Source organism: Acanthisitta chloris, unplaced genomic scaffold (assembly GCF_000695815.1).
Source record: "Acanthisitta chloris isolate BGI_N310 unplaced genomic scaffold, ASM69581v1 scaffold1280, whole genome shotgun sequence".
Taxonomy (NCBI): Eukaryota; Metazoa; Chordata; class Aves; order Passeriformes; family Acanthisittidae; genus Acanthisitta; species Acanthisitta chloris.
In genome coordinates this window covers 108,466-127,619 of record NW_008650982.1, presented here as the reverse complement: position 1 = coordinate 127,619, position 19,154 = coordinate 108,466, and the positions used below count along the sequence as shown (strand labels likewise).

General features: G+C 36.3%; 1 protein-coding gene across 1 annotated transcript in view; it reads left to right on the top strand.

Annotated features, from left to right (window-relative positions):
- LOC103798820 (metabotropic glutamate receptor 8) overlaps positions 1 to 19,154 on the top strand; it is a 319,111-nt gene that overhangs the window by 195,020 nt on the left and 104,937 nt on the right. Inside the window, exon 6 of the mRNA XM_009071105.1 lies at positions 4,872 to 5,072. Coding sequence (XP_009069353.1) covers positions 4,872 to 5,072 — 201 coding nt within the window. The remainder of the gene's footprint in view (positions 1 to 4,871; positions 5,073 to 19,154) is intronic.

The window sequence follows — 19,154 nt, the reverse complement described above, 5'->3', positions numbered from 1 at the left end:
AGCCTGCTGAAATGACTTACAGTTAGAGATGCCAGCTTTCGGAGGAAAAAACTGTTGCTGCAAAGATGGGAAGTTCTAACCAATTCTGGCAAATAGAGGACAATCATGTCTGAGCTGAAGAGTAGTGGGAGACCACTTACAAATTGCTGTGAGTTAGTTGTGATAGCAATTTGCCCACACAAAAGATCAATTGCACCACAATAATATTTATCTTTTATTTCATTTGCTTCCAAGTGTGGCTTAAGTAAAATTGTTTTGTGAGCCAAGTAATGGGGATAAATAATTTAGCAGTGAGTGAAAAATGTGAATTGTAACCATGAACTGATATCACTAGATATCCAAAATCCAGACTTGTCAAAACAGAAGTTTGGAAAAAAACTCCAACAGTTGCAGAGATGTACCAACTGCCTTTGAGCTGTCTTTGAACAGCAATATACATGCACAAGCATATATAACAAAGGCAGGTAAAGGAAAACAAATACAATAAAAGCTTCTTATGAATAACCATTTTGCCTGATACCATTTTCATAATAATTTTTATTGTAATTTTTTTCTCCCTCCTGCTGCATTACTTGTCCTCCCCTTATTTAAAGCATCCTTTCAACATTGTTCCACTCTGAAGCTCTAACCAGCTGTTGTACACAATGTCCTCGACTTCCACCTTTTGTCTTCAAGTAACATAAATTCAGATTTTAACTAGATATAGGGGATGGAATCTAAAAAATATAAAAATAATCATGAGAGGTAATGTAGGTTGCATTTTTACGTAAGTTGCTTTCAGTGATGCTAAATGGAAACAGAAAGATTCGTGAGACAGAAGGAATGGGATTGCTCTGAAATGTTAATAGAACTGGTGATTTTCAGAAACAGGGCAGTTATATAAACATGTGGTTTTTTTCCCTCTATATCACAAGTTTAAAACCAGGCATATCCATTTGCCTGTATAGAACTTTTTTATATTCTTGAGAGAATAATGTCTAGGAACTTTGTTCTGAAGTTTTCCTGTTGTCATGGACTTACATGTGTGCAGAAGTTATTTCTACTTATACTTTAAGGGTATCTAAAACTTAGATGAATTACACAACATCTATCACCTAGCAGATTAGTCCTCTGCTGGTGGAATCAGCAACTTAAGTTTCTGTCTCTCAGGTGATACCATCATCCATGTGTGAATTCATTATCTTGGCTACATTACATTAATCCTTATTTACTTACTGGGTGCTGTTAAACTTTTAATGAAGATACATTTTAACTCATTGTTTTAAAGGCCTAATTTTTCTTGATTATGTTCCCTAAAATCTCTTGATTCCTAGTTTAAACCTATGGAATTGAAAATGTTACCTTCTTCCCCCTCAGACTGGCAGCCCCAGCCATATACCTGTTCTATGTCTCATCTTCCTACTGTTATGCTCCTCATCTTGCCCTGTCATAGCTGAGTTACAGCAGCCTGAGGAGGATACACAATTATTCCTGCAGCATAGGAACAACAGGATTTAAAGGAGAAATGGTGAGAAGATATGGATATACCTCAATAACTCCAGCAAAAGTCCAGCTTGTCACTCTTGGCTCAAGAAGTGCAAGAGTACCTGTCGCAAGACTTTTACCTCCACAGGCTCTTATAGGACCATTCCTGTGGCTCACTTTAGGGTTCCCAAAAAAGATTTCAAATGGATGGGTCCAGGAACAGCTGACACTTTTCCTGGGCTAGTGTTACTGCTCTCCTAGATACTCTTTAGCCCAAGATACTAACATTAGTGCATGCATTTATGTATTTTCTCCATTGATTGGGGAAAGTCTTGACATCTTGCTGCTGTCAAGTTTGCACTTCTCAACAACTGGGTTGGAAGACCTGCTGGAAAACACGATGCACGTTTCGCTGGATTTCTATTGTCTGGAGATCAGAACTGGGAGAGGTAGTGTGAGCCCAGTTCTTGTTTCAGTTGACACGCTGTCAGACTATGGGTCTGACAAGTGCAGGTTCAAGAGTTAGGAACATCTTCTCAATTCTTTTTCATAAAGACGCAGCCTAAGTAATTCTTCCAGAGGAAAAACTGTAGGATGAGAAATTGAAGTGATCATTAAGAAAGCATTAAAACATTTATTTTATGAGATACAAATTGTTATGTTCTTTCAAGTCACCAGTGTGTGTAGAAACACGCCTTGTAGAGCTGAGTCAAGCTATAAATGAAATTGTTATTACTCAATATACAAGTCTGAAGAAAAATTATAGTCATGTCTTCCAGTTGTGTAATATTATATCTGTAGGAATTGACCATATTTATGGCTTAGACAATAATGCATCATTTTATTGCTATATATTAACATTTATTTAGGGCAGTGCAATGTAATTTAAGGTGATGAGTTCTTGTCATCTTTATAAATTGCTAGTTTAAGTGTTTGAGAATTCTAGAAAGAGAAGATGAAGAAAAACTCTAAGAAGAAAGAACACATAATCCAATTTGCTGTGTTTTTCAGTTATGCAAAGCACAGAGACTCCTCATGTCTGTTGCCTTCTGGGTTTGACAGGATTAAAACTGAGAATTCTGTGAGGTTCATCATCTCTTTGTATGTATAGAAACACATTAAGTCCCAATAAATTGTTTTTTCTTCTGTAATTTATATGATAAACAAGTTTATGGTCGCGTATCTGTGAAGAATAAAGGTACAGTGTTATGTCATGGAATAAATGTCTGCAAATTCTGTGTGTGTTTAAACTACAGTATAACATAGGGGAGAATAATACTTTTTTCACCCTTTTAAAATCTGTAACACTTAGGACACTGTACTTGATAAGGTGTTTGAAACTTTTAGTGTTTAATGACATAGAAAATTATTCCGCTCAGTCTTTCACCGACACCCCACCCTTCCACATACACATCCATCCATTTGATATGTGAGGGGAATTATATTTATATTGGCAATTAAAGCAGATCTTCTTCAAACTCCTCCTGCCTTGACCATCCTGTTTAGAGGATGTGGTAGCTCTGGAAACACATGCAGGTTACTGACTGCTGTGTGCCTGCAGCAGGTCTCTAAACCCTGTCCTTCAAGTGTTGTTCCAGAGAAGAATGAAGGTGGAGACCATGTGCTCTACCATGACTTACTGTTGCTAGGTAGTTCCCAAATGAAATAAGTTGATACATTTGTGAGCTAATTAAGCTTCATGTCTTCCATCCTTCGTATCTTCTTTTATGCCTGGGCAATGCATTGCAACTAATTATGTAATTTTCAGCATGTGCAAGGAAAAGATTTTCCTGTTTATTTATTTGCAGGAGAGTTGCACTATTTCCTAATTGTTTGCCATTCATTAGATAGCATGTCTTGGAAAGTGTCTGTAAAGTTACTTGTACAAATCACAAAAATGAGTTCTATGCCTTTGTCTCTAAATGGTGTGTAACTTTTCAAGAGGTAGCAATTTTATTTTTTTAACCTATCCCTGAGGAGAAATAAAAGCACATCATGATTTTTCAAGGCTCTCTATCCCTCCCAGTGCTCAGGGGTGTTTAAAGCGCAAACCACTGCTGGTTGTCAGATTACAGAGTTGTTCATATGTTGTCATTATTATGCAGGATGGTGGCACTGAAGTGCAGCTGAAAAACAGAGGAAAGGCATCTGAGTATACTCCCTGGCTTTTTTTCAATGTCATATGGGCTTTGTCTAAAACAGATCTGTGCATTAGATTTTCAGGCATAAACAATGTACTTTTAAAAGTTTGGATTCATCAAAATCGATTTCTTGAACTGGTAAAAGCACGTGTTTAGATTAAAAAAAGACACATGAAAAAGAAGATACAGTGTTAAAATTTTTTTCAAAAGCATAAATTTTTAGTTTATTTCTAAATAATCTTAAATAATACAACTGGATGCTTTTCAAGATGAATGAATTGATAACCTAGTAGATAGCCTAGGTATTTATTGTTGTGTTCACTGAGGCAAGAGGAACTTGACATTAGATTTCAGCAAGATAGTTTTCACATCAAGATTTGCAGATCCCTTTTTCCCTGGAAAATTTAGGTTTTGAGCCTTTAAAATCAGCATCTAAATTCCTCTATAGGACATGTGATTTTACGTTGATTTCCTACTTAAAACATTATTTTTCCTGAACCTTATTTAGTAACTTTTCCACTTAGTACTATCACCTATTAATGTTAAAGGTTGTTTCAACTTGGACATAGATGATTAATTTGGGAAATTCTTGAAGAATAAAAATTATGTAATGTATTGATTTGCTCTGTATTCCCTCTGAAGGATAAATGTCACTGTAGGAAATAGCAGACAGTACATGGTTCTCAATGTGAAGCATAATTCACTAGTAAATACAGGAAAATGTCTCAGAACAAGCACTTTTCAATATGGAGACAGATGGTCACATCACTTGGCAAGCATTCAGCTTTTTTCCCTGAGATGTTTAAATAATGTTTATCAAACAATAGACAAGGATAAAAATCAAGATAGGTTTAAATTTATCTAAACAGAATGGCTGGCTGCTCTGGAAGTGTTCTATAAATAACAATAGACAACTGTTGAATGAAATTCAGTAAGGTGGAAAAAGAGTTTTTCTGCTGGATTGTAGAGATACATGTAAGTCTATTTCTTTTTTTTGTAATGAAATGTTCTGTCCTCTTTCCTAGCCTGGAACTCAATATACTGTTTATATACCTGGCACAGTGTGCACCGACTAGAGGCAAAACCAGATGGCCATATTTTTTCCTTGTCTTGTTTATTTAGGTGACGGATAGATGAATCCTGACATTACCTGTCAATCCAACTGTAATTATTTATGTTCTCCAGTGAATTTTTTCATGCTAGTGCTTGTGCAGGTACACACGTGCACACACAAATGAAAGTAAACTCTTTCTCTTTCTTCTTTAGGCTTAGAAAGAATTGCAAGAGATTCAGCTTATGAACAAGAAGGAAAAGTTCAGTTTGTCATTGATGCAGTATATTCCATGGCCTATGCACTGCATAACATGCATAAAGATCTCTGTCCTGGATATATTGGTCTATGCCCGAGGATGAGCACAACTGACGGTAAAGAACTACTTAGCTATATCCGGGCAGTAAACTTTAATGGTAAGTTCCATGTGCTCTTTTTTTACCCCTCTCTTCTTCAAATGTTTCAGAACTGACAAGACGTGTTTTATTCTTTATATAGGATACTTTAAGGCACAGTGAAAAACAGGATTAGAAGCAGTTCTCATTTAATCAGAACTGTGGGTTTTTCCACCTGCTCTGAAACCCTGGGTGTATTTTTTATCTTAACATTAAGCTGCTCCCAAAAGAGGCAGATGTTAAAAATAAGAATCTGTCGATCAAAATATTCTGGTGAAAAGCTGCTATTACAGAAACAAGTTGAGGACTTGTACAGTCCTACTGACAGATTAAAGTCCTTTGACAGTGGTTGTTTATGTGTTTGCAAGAGAATTAATTGAAAAAATACCTTTTTGAAAACCAGCCTCTGAAATTACTGTTAAAAATTTCCTTACAAAAGTGAATAGTGAGAGGTTTGCTTTAAATTTATGTATTTAGGTCTCAATTAAAACACTCACTAACAGTTTGAGCTTTTTTTCCATTTCATTGTTTTTGATTCAGTAATTTAGTGAGCTTTAACACAACTACTATATGTGTTTATAAACAACACTACATAATACTCCATGCAGCTGGGGTCTGCCTGCTGGGGAAATGTAGTTACAGATGCTTATGCCATTAATAGTAGAGACCAATAAAGAACAGGATTAATTTATGAATGTAGATTTGAAAAGTGTAGAACATACTTGATGGTGAAATAAAGTTGCTGACAACCTAAATTATTTCATTAGACATCCCAGTTATTGCAGACTATATTTGCCATTATTTTACAAGGAAATGGAATGATGTTCTTTGCCACATTTTGTCTGGGTTTATTTTTCCTTACTTTGTGGTAATTCATGTACTACACATGCCTTCTAACTATACAGAGAGAAGCACTGTCTATCACAATTTATTCCAATGACCTCAGCTGCCAGCCTTTTTGAAAAAGCACAAGGTCATTTTGAATTTAACTTACAAGTGGAAGCTTTTTTTGCTTTAGGTAATATACCAGAACATTTGGTTGATACAAATGTTGTCTGTAGTTCACAGATTTTCCTTCCTATGCAGTTTTCATGAAAAGGGAATCCTTGTCTGCAGGAATATAAAGTTAGAAGGAGTCTAAATGATTCTTTAGTGATTTTTAAAGAACACCTGGAACATAACATGTTGCTGGCAAATGGGAAATTTTGTGATGATGACAAAGGTAGGCAGTATATTGTAAGGTTTGCAGTGATAATTACCTGCATTTTCAGTAGATGTGCTTCTGTGTCTGTGTTGATAAAGCACAAAGTGATCTATTTTCTTTTGGTGAGCATTAAAATTTAGCATAAAAAGATAAGCTGTACATTTTGCAGGAAATCTTCCTCTTTCGAGACTGTTGTATTTTATCAATACCTGTCATGATTTTTGTCACTGACTCTGTGTGATAACAAGGGTAGATCAAAGCATTCTGGACACTAATGAAAAAGTATCTGGTTTTGAAATTGTAGTTTACTCAGTAAGAGGAAGAAAAAGAACAAAGGAAAAGAAACATTTCTTTGAGGTTAACTTTCTGTCCTATGGGATATGTTGAATGTCCCTGTACTGGGCTAGTCTACCTTATATACTGGTATACCAATTTTCTGGGTGTTTTATAGGCTCAAATATTTCATTTTCTCAGTCTTGCATTGGGAGGCATAAGCCGAGAACAGTCTTAAACACTTTGTCTTTTCCTATTAATGAATCCCAAATTCCTGTTCCTCAGGACAGCACTACTACTGTGTCTGACAGAGGTGAATATTTGCATAGGTTACCAGACCTCCTGTTCTGGGAGTTGACAGTAGTGCTGTTTGTCAGTTTTGATGTGCATCCTAGGCTCAATCATTAATAATGTGTTATATTAAACTTAGAAATGAAAGAAAAACCCTGGCTTTCTCAGCTGTTCAAGGTAGCATTTTTCTACCCATAACAATCACAGGATCACAGCACTGCTGAAGTTGTCAGAGACCTCTGGAGATAACCTACTCCAGCCCTCTGCTCAGGTCACGATCAGCCAAATCAGGTTACATAAGACCATGCCCAACCAGGTTTTAAATATCCACAAGGATGGAATATCCTCCAAAATTCTCTCTGAGTAATCAATTCCAGTATTTGATCATCTTCACAGTAAAAAAAATAAATTCTTATGATTAAACAACTTTTCCTGTGTTGTAGAAGTAAGCCTCTGCTCTTCAATGTGATAATAGTTTCTAATATCAAGAAGTAACTGGGATTTTTGAGATAGGCAGTTTTTCTTTTTATTCAATATCTATTTTCCCACATGATCCTACCCTTATGCATATTAAACCAACTTCTCTGCTCTCTTAATTCAGTAAATCCCCCTTAACCAAGGTAGTAGTGAGTGGGTGCAAGTCCAGTTAATCTGCTGCCACATTCACCTTAATTGGTTTCACCTCACACAATGTGACCTGTATTATGAAAGGCATCTGTCTGCCTTAGGGAGGCTATTTGCAAGGGTAAGAAAACATACATATTTCTTTTTATTGGAGTAACTGTTTTGCTTTGGATTGCAGGAAATCACTTTGAACTGTATTTATTTTTGTTACTTTTAATTTGCAAATTATGACGATTTGTTCCCCTGAAGGATTCGTCTGTGTAATATTCCATGACACCTTCATGACTGAAGGGTGATCATAACCACCAGCACACAGTGTACTGATGTGATTGATACGACATTTGTTTCTGCTTAGATATTCTTCTACCAGTTGTATGCTAAATTCAGAAAATCTCGCAGTTTATGATGAATTTAAAAGGGTTGGAACTTCTTAATTTGTAAGATAAATTACAAAATTTGTACATGAGATTTGAGTTACTGCTGACTGTAGACTCCTGTTTTACTATTGCCTGTGTTTTTCATAGAACAGCTAGGAAAGTGTAGGGTCTAAAAACAATTCATTTTTATTTATAATGGGCAGTTTAATAATCAATTTAATCTCAAGGGAGAAGAAACCTCTAATATGTAATTGGTACAGCCTATTGCTGTGTACTTCTAAAGAGTTTTTTTAAACATTAGGAAAATATACAGGCAATATATATACAGCATACTTAGTTCTCTGTGTTCTTGATGGTCACTGTTGGTAGACCATGACCAGTGCATTCTGTATTTTTGATCAAAGAATGCTTAGACCTTTCAGGTGTTTCATGGTCCTACTTATCTTCCTTTTTTTCAGGCAAATAGTGAAGGTTACCCCTTTATGGTGTTTTTGTTTTAACAAAGATGCCACATTTGAAAGACTTTTTCCTACGACTCTTTGTATCCAAATTAGATTTTTATGTGAAACTAGTGTTTCATATTTAAAGTTATGTAAAGTGAAGAGTTTTTCTGTTAATTAGGTTTATAAATGGTGATATGCACAATGGTGTAATTGTGGCGTGATTCAATATGTTCTCCCATCACATTGCTGTGGTGTTCTCATTTGATCTAACTTCATTATTCTGTCTACAAAACAAACAGATGTTTTATGAGAGTTTTTAGCCTGGCATGTGCTGAGTGCTTCATGAGAAGTGCTCTGCTGCATTCAACATAAGTGCTCATCATCTAACAGAAACAGGAACTGAGCATGCGTTTGTGGTAATAGTAGAAGTGTTTCAAAGGTGGTTTTGTTTTGGTTTTAAGAAAGATTTATCTTTGTATTTCTTTCCAGACAAGGAATGACAGCGCTGATACAGTGCTATTTCTTGGGTTGGAATACAGCTCTCTCTCACTCTCTTCATAGCTAGTAAGGTAGTGGTTTTTTTGCATACCTTTAGTCATAGATTTGTATTTATATTTACATTAACACATTGTAGTGCTTTCAGGGAGAGAAGTCAAGAAAACATCCCACACTGTTGCACAATATGTTTACAGATATTACAATATAAGTTTTACACTTAATCATAAAGGAAAGGGCAGCACTTGACCTGTACTCTTATATATTCAAACAGACATTTTATTTGCTTTGTTGAGCTATTTACCCTGGGGATTAACAGGGATACTTGCTACTTTGACTTTTTTTTTTAAATATGAGCAGGGATATATGTGAAGGCAGCAGAGAACAGGTGTAAGCATTGACTCCCCTCTGCCGTAAATGCGTAAGTAAATGTTGTCTGCTTCTGCAGGAGGTCGCTGCAGCATCACTTCCCTCCCTCTGCCGTAAATGCGTAAGTAAATGCTGTCTGCTTCTGCAGGAGGTCACTGCAGCATCACTTCCCCCTCCTGGTGGAGGAAAGACTTGAAATACAAAGTCTGTTCAACCTTTGGTTGTTGGGGTCCTTGTGTGGGACGGACTACAGCACACACCAATATGATGCTCTGATAGCCAACTTTATTTAGGGCACCTAACAGTATTTACAGTAAAATGTCTCCCGTCCATGCAGCTACGCACTGATCACACAACTTTGGATTGGTTGCTCAACCTGTCAATGCTGCAGTTCTTACTTATGATAGGTTACAAGTTTAAGCTGCATCCCGCTCTCACATCCTGGGAAACTGATAACAAGAGTTACAGAGGGTCCATGAGAACCTAGACAACAGCACTATTCCCAGCTTGTTAGCCAGATGACTTATCTTATCTATAAGGCAGTAAAACTAAAACTAAACCTAAAAACCCTGGCAGCAGGAGAGAACAAGACCATTATAAGGTGTTGGATTGAAGACACAGGAATGCATTAAGATAGAAACAAGGTCAGCACGACCTATTTTGTGTGTCTTGTTTTTAATTGCTTAAGCATTCCTTTAACCATTGCTCAAGTTACAGCTCCCCTGCTAGCCAGGGCCCAACATTTGGTCTTCTCTGGCAAAGTAAAGAAACTATGTTTCTTGCTGGGATTTTCTCTCAAATCTACAAAAACACTGGAACAGGTTGCCTGATAAAGTTGTGGAATGTCCATCCTTGGAGACACTGAAAACCCAGCTGGACAGTGACAACCTTCTGTAGCTGAGCCTGCCCAAAGCAGAATGGTTGGACTAGATGATTTGCAGAGGTCCCTGCCCACCTCATTTATGTTGTGATTCTATAGCATTTGCTGGACTTGAAAGAAAGAAAAGTATATCACTTAACCCTGCTTTACAATATTTTACTCTGTTCTTCTGGAAATAATTTCATAGTCTGAATGGACTAGTAAGCCTTGCTGTTATTTGCATTTCAGATATGTTAATTTAATGCCTTTGAGAAAAGATTCCATTTTGGCTGCACATGCACATGCACACACACAGACACACACACACGTGTAGAGTTAACCCCATTTAAAATGAAAACATGCAAAAATTTCGTCCTGAAAGGGCAGAATAATACCAGAGAATGAGAACAAAGGAACAGAAACTGGCAGGCTAACTCAAAATAAGGTGTCAACACTTGTAAACTAAAAGTTAATGATCACTCTACATTGTAATATTTTTTCTTCTGAGAAAATAGTACCTATAGAGCACATAAAAAAAAAAGAAGAATGAAATTTATCCTGGAGAATTTTGAACCCTCCAGAGAATCATTATTGAGGAATCAGCCGTTTACAAAATTAATCTTCTTCTGATATCTTTTGAAGTTGCTAAGACATCAATCTATGTGCAACTCTCCTGGCTTAATATTCAGCTCAGACTGTTTTAAATCTTTTCTTGAAGAAAGCTGACACCTCTCTATTCTCTCACCGAGTACAAAATTTGCATTCTCAAATCATTATTTATCATTAAAACAGAAGCTTTAAAATGGTGCACTTTCAGGCTGATAAGTTTTGACATTTTTTGAGGCATTAAGCACAATAGAACTAAATGTCCCACTTAAAATGTACTGGTGCTATGCTTCTTCCTCAGGTTTTTAAAAATCCAGCTCTCAAGTCTATGACTACCTATAGAGAAAAAAAACTTTTAAAAATGAAATTGGGCATGCTTTGCCATTTTTGCAAGTTATAAGTTCTTGTAGGCAGTTCAAAATTCAGGGGTTTGTACTGTCAGAAAGACTTAGCATCATACAGTGCCACTGGTAACATATTCTGATAGGGTTAAAAACTAAGTATAATATGAGTTAATAGCAGATGAGTAGATCAGATAGGGACAAACAAAATTAACAATGAGTTGGGAAGGACTGAACACTGATGACCTTGCTAGGATTCACTGTGGTAACAATTCTAGTTTCACTAATCTGCACTCTGCTGAAAAAATGGATACTGCTTTCAGCTGCAGAAGTAGGAGTGGCAGGAGGAATGCTGCAGTTTTATCAAGATCTGTGATGTTTGTTCTGTCACAATTTAATCGTGTCATAATTCTATGTAATTTTTTTCAAAATCTTGGCGTATAGAGGAATGTTTGAGGACATGGCTAAAACTTAAAGTAACATAGACCAGAACTCATTAAATTCCAGAATTCAAAATTCTTTTCATGTACTTTTGTCATGGTTTCAGACCATTTCTGACAAAGAATCCTGATGTCTAGTTTCCCGAACCTTCATGTTAAATGAATAAAGGAGTTGTTACCACAGTTCATTTATTACTGAGGATTAGCAGGGGATGATTTCAAAAAAATTCTGTTTTGGCATGCTAATTATTTTCATGGAATTAATCCAGGTGGCTGTACCAGAAACTAAAATTGCACAGTGATCTAAATCACTTTAAATGGATTTAAGTAATGTATGGCCATAATGTAGGCATGCTCAGCAGGCAAAGCTTGGAGCTGCTGTGATTCTGAGATACCTCACGAATCCATGTGATTAAAATCAGGTATTATGAAAATGCTGGGTGTGAAATTAGAAGGTAGAAACTAAAAGCAAGTGCAATTTACAGCTGAGCTGTTGCTTATGTACAGATCTCAAGTACTGATTAACTGAGCAATATATATGCTCCACATACAAAATTCATGATGTAGAACTTGACAGAGGTCAATTCTGTTTTGAAGAACAAGGTCTAATTCATAAAGTATTTTAATAATTAATATCTAAAGGAAGGTGATAAAGGATTTATCCTCATTACCCATTGAAAATTGATTTGCATCTCCTGATAGGTAAGGATATTCAGATATATGAAACTACAGTTTTCTAGTATGATCAAGTGAAAAACTCAAGCTATGGTAAGGACCATTACGAACTAACTCTTGCCATTCTGAGTGAAAAAGTATCTTGAGTGCAAAGTAAGTAGATCCATGCATTTTTTAACCTTTCAGTCAGTGTAAGAAACATCACAGCTGCAGTTCTGAATCATTTTTAAACCCTTCAGATATCCTTATTACTTTCACTAACAGGGCCTGCCATGTGTTTTGAGGAAAAGAATACCTTGTCAAGCTTCCTAACCTGAATGTTTAAATTTAAAATCTCCTCTTAAATCTATCAAATCAAGTTAGAATGTTTGTACAAATTGTTAATTTTTCCCTATGTTGATTTATGAGACATTGGTAAGACAACAGTTCTGCAAGTCAGCAGGACAGTCATTAGGGAAAATGGATTGGTTTTTAGTACCTCTGTGACTGAACAATATGAGCTTTTTTCATTTTCCTACAACAACTTTTGCTTACAAAATGAAATAAGACGCATTAGACAGGCTATCAAGGGAAAAAAAGCAAAAAAGATTTTATTAAGGGTATTTGATATTATAAATAAGCATCATTTATAATTCATTCATGTAGAAAGTGATGTAACTGGTAATGGCCGACACTTGACAAACTCAAGAAATAGAGCAATTCTTCAGGGAGGTCACTGTCAGTGAAATTATCTTCACAAGTCTTACATTCTCATATACGGAGGAAAATGGCAATTTCTTTATCTGAAAGAGTATGACAATGAAATCAGGTAGAATTAATACTGTAGGGTAGGAATTGCAGTGAGGAGATAATAAATTTATAATTAACAGACGTTGCTGACATCAGACAGCAGTGTTTAGTTTTTCTACTCTAGGGAGATGTATTCAGTAGTAATCAACCAAATTCAGAGCTATAGCAGTACTGGATTCAAGAGCAAGTTAGACATGTTAGACCTTGTTGCCAGATGTGACCTTAAGCAAAAATAGGGAGAATCTGAGCAAACTAAGCCAGATATTCAAGAGGATTCAGTACATCCCTTGCAGGCCAATAGGTTTCCCACAGTTTCACTAGCTGGTAAAGTCTACTGTAAGCATCTTGTTCTTCATATAGCTGATGGGAAAGGCTGATACCACTCAAGGCTACCAGCCAACCAGCCTATTCATTAGCATTTAGGCACCATAGCAACATATCTACTTCTGTATGTTTTCTGCAGTCAGCTGTGAGTCAGAGATTTTCTCAAAGGCTGGTTAAAGCACTTCTAATAGTATGAAATATCAAGTATATGGATGATAGTTTATCTTAGAAGCTCCTCTACTCCAGCGGAGGAATAATTTCCTATTATTTCTGAGGATTAAGGTATCCAATGATTTTGGCCACACAGCAGGTTATGTTTTATGCTGAAGAGATTGGACCCAAAATGTTGCTTCTCATAGTCTTAGCCAAATCTCTCCCCTGTAAGCCTGAAATAAAATGGATTTGATGCACCAATTGCTTAGGCATCCTGATTTAAATAAATGCGGTTTCTCTCAATTCTCCTGTTGTCTCTACCATCAGAATTGAACATCTGATAATTACAGGTAAAATAATTTTTGGTAAAGTTTTTAGTTGTGTTTCTGTGGATTCTGTGCACACATTCAAAGTGATAATGCATTAGTGAGTCTTCCATATTGTCATTTTTCAATTTGTGCCAATTTCTTTAGGTTATCAACTTTTATAATTACATCAACATTTAATAAAAAAATAATAGTTAGGAGTAGAGGAAGTACACAATAGTCATCATTATTAGTTACATTTGCAAGCCTGAACTGCTTTAAGTCAACTCATAACAGTTGACACAGCCACATGGATTTGATAGTGATGCTTCTCTATTAAATACAGCTCTATTAACAAACTATCAACTTGACTCACACTCTAATACAGTTTTATTTGCTAGTAGTTGAGCTATTTCTGTATGGTAAGATTTTAGAGGATATTCACCTACATTTAATGGTATGAAAATTTGGATGGGTTTTTAACTATTGTGTCAAATCACAGCTTCATCCTTGACCCACCAGTTACAGTGGGTGAGGTCTATTAGGTGGTATGATTAACTTTGATGCTGACGTGCCTAAATTTTAGGAGTTCGGCTGGAGGGTAAAAGGGTGCGGTACAACCCTAAGATGTCAAGATGAAGAGCCTCTGAACAGTTTCAGAAGGGAATTAGATATATTTAAAGTAGCAGTGCTAACTTTGCTTCAGATGGAGATGGTAGAAACACTGGAGCTTTCTCCTTCCCCCAAACGTTTCATATTAGTCTGGGATTCGAGTGTTCTCTAGAGAAATAAAGTCATTGACTTCTATGCCTTTAATCCAAAGGAGAATTAAGCCATTTCTCAGGAGCTAGCCTTAAACAAGGATAGGGCATGACCAGGACAATATTCTGCCAGACTTCCTAGAACTCCTGTCCAAATGGACTCTTGATATACTACCTCAGTAGCACTGAGTGGCTATTAGTTTATATAAAGTCATGCTTTTTATTGTATTTTTGTTCTAGTGAAAGCAGAATTGAAGCAGCTGTAAAAGTATGGCTCCATATTCCTACCTGGCCAGCAGTGAAACAAGAAATTTTATGCATTTTTTAGAATTATTTTCTTTATTGAGCACCATACATAAAGGTATCTGAATAATTTTTCATTCAGATGAAAATTTTCTGTTTCATAAAAGATGAATTACCAGTTACCCTTTGGGATTAAAGCAATATATCTTTATTATCTTTAAAGGGTTAGAGAAGCTAGCATAATTTTTCAACATTATTTTTTCTAATAACCTTTTTTCTTCTTGTCCAATAAGAAGACAAAAGAAGCCAAACCAAAACCAACCAATTTTGGATAGAGGAAGAAACTATCAACATATTAACATAGTTTAAATACAAAGAAGAAAATTTAGGTTTAGGGGGAAAAAAACCCCTATTATGTAATAGTGGTGGTTGATTATTCCATCACTCACTATTATTGTCTTTCAGTGGGCAGTGAGAAGTTATATGTTAGGCTATCATGAAACAAGTATCTTTCAAGTCTCTTTTAACATCCCTGCAGTGTGTGAAATATGGCTTGATTAAGTAGCTCCATGATTAAAGAATTGTCATAGAAATGAGAGTGACTAGTTAAGTGCATTCTTGCAAAAAGAACAAAATTTGTCCAGTTTTTCAAGCATTAGTTTTGCTATGTCTCTGTTCCTGCAGTATATTTTTGCATTTGCAATTACAGGTCTATGCTTTCTGCATATGTCCTTGCAACATTTTCCCACATGTTCTAACTTAAAGCAAATAAGTATTCACAGTTGCTAAAGACATTTGTAATTAGAATTTATCAACATAACATACAATAAAGAAATAGAAACTTTGATCTATTCACATTTAATTAATCAAGAAAAAAGTGTTCTTAAAAGGCAATTGCCATAAATTTTTCATTTTTAATCCACGATCTTGTCCTAAAAGCACCAGAACATGCAAATATCACAGCAGATGTAAATTGATACTGGTTTCTGCTGTCCAGATGTTTCCAATGTGTGGAAGCATTAAAATCTGTTGAGCCAATCTGAGTGCTCTGAAATTATGTCTTTAGCTTCTTAACTAAATTAGCTCACTGTTTTTATTTCACATTCTGAAATGGAACAGTGTCATTCAGTTTCCACAAATATTTCTTGCAAAGCAGATATTAAATTTTCCCTCTTTGTTATTTAGTTGAAAAAGGAAAAAATCCATCAACTTACCAGGAAATTGTAGAAATACTATGTTTATCAACACTAGGCTTAGAAAGCTTCAACTGTACTGTAGCCACTGGAAAATTTGGTGTTTATTTTTGTGTGTCTGGAACACCAGTGTTCATAAACCGTACTGGGAACCAGCTGTAAAAAGGTAAACACCCTAATGTCTTTAAAGAAAAGAGAAAGCAAATTCAGGTCAGTTAGCTAGAAAACAGATACAAAAAATGCATTTACAATTACTTATTATGAGTATCTTCTAGTCACACAGATGTGGCTTCAAGTTTGGGTGTTGCACTTGCTCTATACCAAAGGATAGTTCTGAAGAGCTTGGAAAGCATCCTAGTAACACAGTGGTTACTTGACCTGTCTGAGGAATACAGAACACCCTGAGATTACAGAAATGCTCTCTGCCACATATGTTTATTTGCAGGAGTAGAAGAGTAGCACAGTATGAGATGGTCCTTGACATTCACTGAGTGAGTATTTCCCTGGGAACTGTATGCTTTTTGGCTGCCTCCTCAGAATTTCTTTTCTTTCAAGGTTTGCCATACATATATGCAAACTCTTTTAAAGAAGAAATGCAAAATTCTGTATGCTGCATATTATGGAGACCTCAGTAGTATATTTCTTCCCTTTGACTGTCAGGCTAATCATAAAAGACACATTACTGCTCACTCTGAGCTACAGCTGTATCAATGTTTGGTTTTCCTGTTTGACTCTGAAGCTACCCGAGGACTAACCTGGCTTTGCTCCAATATATAGCTTGATCCTGAGTTGAGGGACAAAAATGTATTGGCGCTGTTCCTTGTGTCACGCGTAATCAATCACATTTTTAAAATATATCTCTAGGTAGCATTAAGTCACCACGCATGATATGGCCAGCTATGGTAGCTCTGTCCCACTTTTTAGAGGCAATTAATATGCATTTTAAAGGAAAGTAAAAATGATGTATGGAACCTCAACTCATCGTCTGTGTGCAGGATATGCAGCTACAGGGCAGTCAGACTCCTCAACACATGCCAGACTGTGCAAACTTGAAAGGCTTATTTAGTGCAGTCTCTGCCGTGGTTCTTCCAAGTCCTTACCCGGAGATCTGAAGAGAAAACCTCAGGATATTAGAGTCCACTGCTTATCATGTTAGAGAAAAACAACTAAAGGTGCTTGGAAATAATCCTTATATTGACATACAGCCACTGTGGGAAGGTTTCTGCCAAGCCAGCTGGCGTTTAAAGGCTCCAGCTCTTGATAGTTACAAATTGTTGTATTGATCCTCCCTTATGCATGGACTAACTGCAGCTCAAACACGGATAATATTTTCTCTGTTTTTCACATTCACCGTTTCTTACCAGCAAGGGACATTATTCATGCCCAATGTGCTTAGACAGGGTTTCTTTCTTACCCTAGCATAAAATACCCATGGTTTTGTTCTTGTTGTAATAAGTGATTTCTCCTAAGCCTTGTATAGTGAAAGGGAAAATCCTGAGGAATGTGTAAAATAAAAAGAAAGTAATGTTCAAGTAATGTTCCCAAACCTAAGAAAGTTGTTGATTCAAGTTCATAATGCTTATATTTGCACAGCAAAAGTGAAGGCATAGTTGTAGATGTTTTAGCTACAGTGTTGTAATTAATTATTGCATGGCACATAGACACAGCTGATTGTTATCTCAGTCCACCAAATTTTTGAAATAAAGACATGAACCATTCTCTTTAAGTAAAGATTCTGTACCCATATTCAGAGGTACTTTAAACTAACTTATTTTGGTTTGAACAGCAGGAACTTGCCCCTCCTGTGGAGATGAGAGGTTGTAGCTTCTGAAAAGGAATAAGGTAGAGGGAGAGAAAGAAGGTAGCAAATAGCAGCTGAGACATTCACTTTCTATTTGAGTCTTCTGAATACACACAAAGAGATTTTTGTCTGTTCTGTATTCATATTTCCTATGAAGGTAAGCTGCTAATAGACACTGACTGTATGTGCTAAACAGTGAATAACACTGTGTCACTTGAGAAGCACACACTATTATTTGCACATCTGAAGAAGACGTGGCAATTTGTTTTTACAGAAGTGTCCCACTAACACCCATAAACACATACCATGTGAGCTCTATGGCGAGGGTCTTATCATCTACCCAAGTGTATGCCATGTCATGGGAATAGATGTCTATGACTCTGTACAGCAAAGGTGTTGTTATGTACCCTTAACAAAATGTATTGAACTCAGGTTTCCCAGCATGAAACACTTTAAAACTGTTTCTCTAACGTATGGACTGTTGTTTTTCAGTAGTTCATGGAATAGTATGATATATTCTAATTCTGAAGTCATTAATGCTAAAAAATACCTGCAAAACCAAAACTCTTATAAAATAGTTCAGTTCTTACACTGGATTGAAATAATTATACAAAGCATAAATGGCCTTTAGACAGAAAGTTGTTTATCCAGTGTCAACAGACACAAAAAATCCAAAAGCAGGCTTTGATTTGAAGGATTTACTTTTTTAATTCTGTCCTGTTGCTTAATTGTGAGATTTCAGTCTGAGTTAAATCAAAATAAATTTTATGAGGAAACAGAACCTCTCCAGATCTACAGCTGTACTGATGAGTGATGTTCTTATCAGTTCAATCACTAATAAAACCCAGCAATTAATTGACATTCCTGATAAGGCTGCTGATTTCATTGAGAAATTGCAAGAAACTCTCCTTGTGGCTCTGGTCCCTGAGTAAAAAACGTCTGGGAAATCAATACCAGGAATCAAGTCTCTTAGCTTCCAATACAGCTAACCTTTGGGGCAAGCTTGCCTGAAATTTGGGCAGGGCTCACTTGTGCCGAGGTAGTGCCATGTCAGCAGAGCTGGGAGTTGCCTCCCTCAGCATCCAGGATCCCTGCAAGTTTGTAGTTGCATTTCTCTCAATTTATGTCCACAAAGGACTACTCAGATGAGAGATACAGGCAAAAAAGAAGTATGCCTCTCCCTCTTGGATCTGACGTCCAAGGGGAATGAAGAAGAAGTCTCACTGGTTGGGCTAAGGAGCTTCTGAAAAAGGGGGTGTAAATGCTGGTCCTTCAGTAGCCTAGAGGTGCAAATCAGTGCCACTTGGATAGTTCTTAGATAATTAAATTCAGCTCAGGTCTTGGTCACTAAAACAGGTATCTGAAATATGGCCCTTCCTATTTTTCCTTTTCCTATAAAAAGGTCTTCCTGTTTCATATGGGTGATTTTCAGATTGTGAAGTCCTTTGACTCTGTAATAACACAGACTTTGTAAATGTAGACATACAGTGGTTAAATGGGAGGTGGTCAAGAAAGGAAATAGTTATCATGGGGTTCA